At 48.9% G+C, this 8722-nt stretch overlaps 1 protein-coding gene across 1 annotated transcript; it reads right to left on the minus strand.

The window, feature by feature from the left end:
- Positions 1-1038: 1038 nt before the first annotated feature.
- On the minus strand, positions 1039-6880 carry LOC113202456 (uncharacterized; the record flags this gene model as incomplete). The annotated part of the gene is made up of 7 exons (XM_052274454.1): positions 1039-3131; positions 3226-3651; positions 3772-4137; positions 4231-4738; positions 4818-5231; positions 5508-5747; positions 6230-6880. Coding segments are annotated over 7 exons (2970 nt in total), but the record flags the coding sequence as incomplete, so codon positions are not given.
- Between the last annotated feature and the right edge of the window lie 1842 nt (positions 6881-8722).

Here is an 8722-nt window from a genome sequence, read left to right on the forward strand (position 1 = left end):
GGTAGGAAAACCAAACGTGCGGTAAAGTATAACTGCAGGAGCCACATTATCCAAAATTTCAGCATATCGATGAGGTCGGACAAAACCTAGGTCGGACAGCACTTTTGGGGATTTTGGAAAAATCGCCAGGGTCGGGGAAAAAAAATAGTTCGGACAATCTAGCTGCACCGAAAGAGGGTCGTGTCCTGCCGCGGGTGCCAGCCGACTGAGAGCGCCTGCAACGCGCTGGGTAGGCCGACCCGCCGGGCAGCCGAGCGGCGCCGGCGGCCCGCCCTGAGCGCCAACCGCTCTCCGCCTCGTCGGTGTAAACGTCGGCTACCTCGTTCGTCCAGGAGCGGGAAACTAGAGGTTCTGGACTGGCTCTGCACTGCAGAGCTCTCTCTCTACCGGGATGTGCCAGTGTTTGAGGCTTTATCAGCTTAAGGATCTTAACATCTTAACATAATAACATATTAACACGTGCATTTTGCATCATATTTGATAGTATGACTATGGTTTTACATTTGAATGTCTTTTTGTTCGCTAAAATGACGACCAAAACATCCGGGATCGCTACAACGATCGACAGAATCATGGTTGATGGTTTCCTTGAAAGTTGTGGTAAGATCCGGCGAAACCACGGATATCTGCTTTCCATCGAACTGAAGCGAAGGCAAATCTTTCTAAACGCGGTCGGCTTTTTTTTTTTTTACAAATTTAAACGCATTCATAATTAAAAATCATGGCCATAGTGCTAAATACAATGAAAATGCAACTGTTAATTATGTTACGATGTTAAGATGTTAAGTTCCTTAAGCTGACAAGCCTGACTGTGAGTCGCTGTTACAGACCGACTACCCCGCCGACCTGCTACCGCAGTTCGTGCTGGAGAACCCCCAGCGGGTGCTGGCCCTGTTCTCGGCCCCGCTCTCTTAAACGTACATCATAGATCGGTGCTAGTTGTCAACTTTCCCAGGTTACAGCCCTAACTTCTAATTCTAGTAGAAAATCAGATGTTTTATGATCCTAAGGGATGAAGTAAATGAAATCCAATCAGTATTTTCTGTTGTGGTAAGGTATATTTATTATCTAGGTAACAATTGCCTGCTCATTAATAAACTGTACACAATAGACACATATTTACAAATGAATAATAATCCAATGAAGAATGATTATTTAAGTTATTTAATTGTTGTACACAATAGTTATATAACAACCGCTTTCAAAATTTAATCCTCTTCAATATTGCTGAGTAATTGGGGAAATAAAACCACCCTAAAACAATTAAAAAAAAAAAAAAACAATAGAAAGTAAAACTTTGGCTCCAATTTTTAAAATAACACAGATGGATGACACCCTCACTTAACATGAACATGATTGTTTTTAACAACAAATTAATTCTAAAATGTGTACAAGGACATACAAGTTACAAAAGATATACAAAACTTTAAATATTGCTATGTGATTATACAGTATATACAGATTAGTATTAAAACAATCTAAACTTACAAGTGCACAGACAGCACATTACAAAACTCTTGGAATAATCTTACTTCAAATTTTAAACACTCTCTCTATATACAATAGCATAGATGTGGTATGAACATAAAATAGAAAGAATATAATTGAATGCAATAGACTCTGCTAAGCGGAAACACTGGTGTGTTTCAAACCATAATTTCTGAAAGTAGTTAATGTTTTCCAATCACGTTAGCAGAGAGTTTTGCATTTCTTATAACTAGAGAGCACACTGAACATAACTTTCAAAGCTTATGCAAATCAAAGAAAGAAATGATCCACCACTCAAACCAAAAATAGATAACTGGAAGATGAGAAACAAGACTAGTACTTAAACACAGAATACAGCCAAAGAAAAAAAAATAACAAACACTCGGCAATGCAACTTTGAAGCAAAATATATGAGTATAAAATTCACTCCATGCCTGAAAAATTGCTATCAAGGTCATAGAACAGCAGATAGTTTTGATAGTTTAAGTTTGACTACATAAGAAGAACAACAGTAAATCTATAGAAATGCATAATAGGAAGAAAAATCTACTTCAATTAGCAAAGTTAAAGTTGATTATTTCCTTTGTTTAAACTTTAAAATAAGTTATGGAGCTGTCTGATGGTTACGCTGACAATTAAACAGTACATTTCTGAAGGGCAGTATGAGAGAACTGAAATTAATTACATGTCAGTCAAGTACCGTTCATGATTCATTCATTTTTACCCTTCTGACTTTTGCATTTTCTTATTTGTTTTATTTTGAGCTTGAAGGGCATTTTGGAGCAAATAAAGTAGGTGCAACTGCAACTGTAGTTGATAAAAGGCACCTATTTTTCAAAGATTAGATAAAAACTATCATGCTTTGATAGGACTTGAATTGGACCCTAAAATAAAGCAGAAAAATAATGGAAACTGCAGCTTTGGTACAAAATGTTTGTGACTCCCTAAATTACAATGAATAAAATTAATTATCAGCCATACTTAACAACCACAGTACACAGCCTCAACAACTTTTCAATCATCCTTACTAAAAATAGAACTAAGACCCACAAACTTCTCAGCAGTTTGACAACTGAATGACATAATGATCAAGAAACTGCAAGAAAGAGAAACAATTTATGTTGAAAATTTACTTTAAAACTCTTGTTGTTGGAAAGGAAAGTACTCTCCCGCTCTCCTAAACATCATTCAAATGTCAAATGCAGCTGCTAGAGATCTTGGTCATTATCACTGGCCAGATCAGGACTAGAAATTACACAGGCCAAAGGCCATAGTGGACTAGACTTCAGTACTACGACTATATGGGCCATTCTCATCACGCATAACCTTTCTTTCCCGCTTAGCAAAGAGCCCACCCAAAAGAGATGGTTGTCCAGGGTGTACAGGGTGGCTGGGGTGTCCCATGATGCCTGGGTGTGTAGGGTGCAGCACGTGGTTGAGTGGTTGCTGCATTTGGTGAGGATGATTTTGGACATGGCAAACCACTTTTCCTGCTCCCTTAGCTATGGCACCTGGAGATGGTTGCACATTTTGCGGAGAAGAGTCTCTGCTCACCGTACTAGCCGATGTTGATTGAAATGAGATGGACATTCCACTATCCAGAGACCCAACACTGCCTCTGCGCTGAGGTTTTTCCCCTGCAACTAAAAAGAAAAGGGAAAAAGTTCAGACATATTGTTTTGTTGGGAAATTCAAGATTTAACTATAGGTAGGAAACATAATATGACTTCAACTCACATTGCTCGTGGATATCTAGAAGAGAATTGCTTAGAGCAGAACGCTTGAGAGAAACATCAGTTGAAACAAGTCGCTCTCTCTCCATGCTACATGCCTCGGCTTCTCCTCTCACACAATTTTCTTGAGTTCCACATGTATACACGCCTTCTACATCGGCAACACCCGAATCTCTATTATCTGAGTTCGTACTGACACTTCCTCCAGTGGTGCTGCCAGCAGCACCTGACCTTGCAGCCCGCACAGCATGACTGCTCTTCTGTCTCTCCAGCTCAGCTTCAATGCGAAGATTTTCCATCTCATCCATTTCACAGACAGACTCTCTAAGGTCCTCTGCAAACTTGCAACGGTCATGCTCATTGCGAGCGTTGAAGGTGACCAGCACCTTACCATCAACTCTCTGAGACAATCTAATTCCAAATGGATAGTCTAAAAAAAACAAAAAAACACACACATAACATAAGGTCAGGTTAAAAAAACATATGTAAGTCGCACTTACTGTAAAAATAAATTAAACAGTGTAATAATTAAAAAGATAATCTCACTTACATGGCACATCAAATAAAGTCACCATCATACCACAAAGTGGAAAACTTTGACGGAATGTATAGGTTACAGAGTTTTTCTTTTTAGAAAGAATTTTAGTGATTACAAGCAAGTCATTAAAGAGGAAAACCTCTCTTTGATGAACTCCTGGTCGCTCTTTCTTGTAAGCATCTGGCACTTCATACAAGCGACAATAGCATACTAATCGACGATGTGGCAACGCCATATTGGGTTTCTTCCCTACGATAGTACTTTGAACTTTCATTACTTGAGTGACATGATCAGAACCAGGTTTAAATTCGTTAGCTTTAACTCGATCGTAAGTTCCAGCTAGCATATCTTTATCTATATCGTGGCAGTCATCAATGCCTGTAAAATATTAAAGTAGATGTAAGATTACAGCAGAATAACACAAATAGAATTCCAAAATCATGTGAAAATTTCCTGAAAATGTGATGTTACCTCTCAAATTTTTGATGAAGTCCTCTAATTTCATTCGTCTTTCGGGCTTAATGTTTGGAGTATGGAGGTCAGTATTGAGCATGATGATGGCAAAGGACAGGACAAAAACTGTATCAGGTGATCTTAATCGAGCAACTACATCTTGATTGCATCGACAGTATCTTGCAGAAAATACTTCCATCAATCTTTCAATCTTCTGTGCCTCTCCTGGCATTCTGAAATGAGACTGGAATTTTCGGAGACCAACATCCACAGCCATTCCACATAAATCTAATTCCTCTGCAAAGCATTCCAGCACCGCCATATTGAAAGAACTTTGTAAATTTCCTAGGTATTCTCCAATCATCTGCTTGCTCAAGCCTTTACGAGAAATAAGAAATCTTGCTACTCCTTGAGGAGAATTTTCTAAGAAGCCTCTTCTGATGAGGTAGCTGATTCCTCGCTCTGGTTTCTTGTTAAACAAATTCAAGCCAACACGGTACTGCCTCTTCCGCACAGTCTCTGAAACCTGTAGAGGTAAAAAGAAGACCGTTAGGACTGAAGGTTCAGAAATTGGACTCTAGCAATAGAGATGATGAAGACCGTACCTTGTACATGACATGCTGAGGCTCCTGCAAGTGGTTGCTGTAGGCCTGCGCCTGCTGCGCCTGCTGCAGACCCTGCACCTGGCCCTGCATGGCCTGCGCCTGCAGCTGCAGCTGCGCCAGCTGCGCCGGGTGCACGCCGGGGTGGCCGGCGGGCGGGCTCGTGACCATGGCGCACTCCTGCTGCTTCTTCCAGGGCGAGGCGGCCCTGGCCTGCGGGTCGCAGTGCGGGTCGCAGTGAGGGTCGCAGGCCGTGGCGGTGTGGCTGCTGCTGTCCGAGCCCGACGAGTGCACCGACGTGACGCTGCCACTGTCCCCAGCGCCGAGGCCGCCGCCCAGGCGACCCTGGAGGGAAGTCCTCCCGTGGCCGGGCAGCGGGGTGATGGACGAGGTGCGCTTCGGTACGTCGGGGGGCATCTGAGGGGGCAGAAGAGAGAGCACGTCAATAAGGGCGTCAGGAGCGCCAACATGAGCGACTACTAGAAGCAAAATAAGAGATGCTAATTAGAACTAGTCTAGGCACAGACATCAAAGACAGGGACGAAACGCGCGCTTCGGAAATTCGATGCCGTCCCAAATCCACCCCTAAACACAAGCAAGTCATGGGCGGATTAGGATACAGCGTTCATGTTCCCGAAGCGCGCGGACCGTCGTGGTTTAGAGGCATTTAACACTACTGCTAGGCTACTGCACCTTGCGGAGATGGCGCTGATAGCTGGCCACGCTCGCCACGCTGCCCGCGGGCGAGGAGTTCGGGGAAGGGTTCGGGCTGGGGCAGGAGGGGCATGGGCAGTGGCAGGGGCCGGGGCACGGGCAAGGGCTCAGGGACGACCAAGGGTCCCCGTGGCCCATGGAGCTGTGGGACCCGTGGGGGGACCCGTGAGACAGGGGCAGGGGCATAAGCCCGCGAGCGGGAACCATCGAAGAGCTCATCTAAAAGAATACACAAACCACTGCGAGCGTTAGACAACATAATAGAGAGAGAGAGAGAGAGAGAGAGAGAGAGAGAGAGAGAGAGAGACGGAGACAGAGAGACAGAGAGACGGGGACAGAGAGACGGAGACAGAGAGATGGAGACAGAGAGACGGAGACAGAGAGATGGAGACAGAGAGATGGAGACAGAGAGACGGAGACAGAGAGACGGAGACAGCCACGAAGCCGGCCGAGTACAGCGCAGTTCGGAGTGAGCGCCGCGAACAAAAACTTGCTAACAAAAACTTAGCTATACCAAAGTTGCGTCTACACTTTATGAATCATCAACACAATGTGACTGCACATCAGCTAAAAACAACTACTCCAAAACTAAACGTCACTGTTTCGGCTTGCAGCTATCTCAAAAGCGAACGAAACATAATTATAATGAAAACTAACTAAAGAGACATATATTGAGACATGTAAACTGAGAGGGGGCCTACCTCGTGCTCCGAGTAGGACTCGTGGGGCGAGTAGAAGTGCGCCGACGTGGAGTCCCAGTACGTGTTCTCGGAGGCGCAGGGCTGTCCGCAGGGGGGTCCGCACGGCGGTCCGCAGGGGGGCCCGCATGACGGCGTGCACTGGGGGCCGCCGGGGGGCTGGCCCTGCCCGTAGCTGGGGGCGTAGTGGTCGTAGTGCTCGCCGCCGCAGCAGCTGGACTGGCTGCGGGGCAGGCGGCGCTCGCGCATGGACAGCGACCTGGCGGGCGCCATCCGGGGGCCGGCCGCCTGGCCCGGCACGACGCCCATCGGGGACGCCGGCGACGAGCCGGGGGCCGGGGCCGCGGCGGCGGCGACGGCGGCGGCGACGGGGCCGCCGCCGGGGGCGGGCGCCGCTACGGGGCTGAGGGGCGCGGCGCCGTTGTCGCAGAGGTCGCCGTTGGCCTGCAGGCGCCGGCTCAGCCGCTTCTCCGCCTTGGCCATGGCCGTGATGGCGGCGAACTTCTTGAGCAGCGTGTACCTCCGGAAGGCGCGCTGGATCGTGAGCGCCGCGACGCGCGCCTTGACGCCGCCGTACTTGCGCTCCAGCATCTCGATGCGCTTGTCCTGCAGGTCCTGCGACAGCTCATACCTGCAACAGGGGAACAGAGGACGTCAGTACAAGATCAACAGAAAGCCAACGCCATTGTGTCGCAGGTCGCAGCGCGGGGGAATGCAGGGTAGGCGGGCTTGGCTTGCACACCGTGTCGCGCACCATGGCGCCTGGAGACCGCGCCAATAGGCAATCCGCCCGCGCGGGCGCATGCGGTACTGTATCTTAAAACAGCGTACGGGGCTAGGGGATGGGACTCGTAGTAGGACTTCAGGCACGGGACCCTAGTTCCACAGGGGACCTTTACTACAAAAACAAACGTACACCATATTTATTTTTGATTTCTGAATTTTTGATTCTTTTTCTGATTTGTCCTGATCCTATGAATAAAGCCCTTTGCCTAGCTCCCTCGGGAGGCGTGCAGTAAGTCTTGCAGTGGTGGTGGGTGAATGCACGCGCGCAACACGCTTGCACGCACTGTACTGCCAGGCCTGCGGCAGCATGCGTCCAGGCAGGCACGCACGGACCCTTGCGGCGGACGTGCGACTGCGCCGCCGCGCCGCACCGCGCCGCGCCGGTCTGATGTCCAGCCCATGTCCAGTCCACAGTCCGGCGACGGCGGCGCGGCGTGACACAGAGCGTGCGTGACGGCCTTCACAAATGACGACAGAAAGAAGAGAAGACCCCGAGAGAGAAGAGGGGGGGGGGGGCGCATGACGGCGACGGCACCGCCGCCGCCACGACCACGCCGCCGTGAGAGAGAGAAAAGCGGGGAAAGACGCGACAATAACGCAAAGACCTAAGCGCACGAAGTGCGCGAGGGAACATTTTCAGTCACGCGTGGCGCGCGTTCCCCGAGAGGGACAGAGCGGGCGTAATGGAGAGAGGGGGAGAGAAGAGGCACACAGACGAGGAATCGCGAATCGCGGCGAACCCCACCTATAAATTTCCACCGGCCGCCCCACGCCCCCCGTCGGCACCCAGCCGAGCGCAGCTTCGACAAAATTCACGCGTGAAATTCCTGTAATTAAACTTTACACGGCGATATTATGTAAAGGCTGGGCATGGCGGTGGCGGCCGCTCGCGATGACGAATCGAGCAGCAACGTCGTCGTCGCAGCGTTTAATTATAACGAGACCATTAGCGGGAAATGAAAAAGGGCATCCCGAAACTGTTGTCTACTACTACGAGCAGAGGAAGAAGGGAACGGGGGAGGGGTCATGGGGGGATGGGAGGTCCTTGTTCTGTTTGCGTTGGACACGGCGCTGTAACAAGGCGTGACCGCCCGGCCCTGCCCCGCCCCGCCCAGGACAGCGCAGTGCAGCCGCCGGACCACCCTGGGCGAGCGCGCTGCTCCTGGCTCCTCCTCCTCATGTCCGAAATCAACGGCAAACGGCCGTCGCCAGGGGCGGACTGGGTGGTCAGGGGCCCGGGTGGGAAATCTGGAAGGGGGGCCCGGTTTTGCCTACCTTTCAGGGGCAAACTATACGTAATAAAGCACACCAAGTTGTACATGTCTGACCTGTTTTACTTAAATATTTGATTTTCCAGCATGTCGCCGTACTAACTGTACCAGCCACTTGTAGGAAAATTTCGCGAGCGGAGCGAGCGCGAAAATTTTTGAATAGTATAAGGGCGCTAAGAAGCGCTTACGGGTACCAAAAACACTGTAAAAGTACCAAGTGGGCAGGTTTCCTTCGGATGCGATTTAGGTGCATAGTGCTTTTGTAGTACAATAAACAACGCGAGCGAAGCGAGCGTAAAAAAATCTGGTTATGCCCGAACCATTTCTATTAAGTTTTGATTTCTAAACTATTACAAGGCGCTTCAACCTAGGGCCCAGGCCGGGGCCCCTGGTCCCACGTTGCGCCTAGGACTTGGGCCCTTGGCTCGGTCCCTTCGTT

Source organism: Frankliniella occidentalis, unplaced genomic scaffold (assembly GCF_000697945.3).
Source record: "Frankliniella occidentalis isolate FOCC.00 unplaced genomic scaffold, Focc_3.1 Scaffold396, whole genome shotgun sequence".
Lineage (NCBI taxonomy): Eukaryota > Metazoa > Arthropoda > Insecta > Thysanoptera > Thripidae > Frankliniella > Frankliniella occidentalis.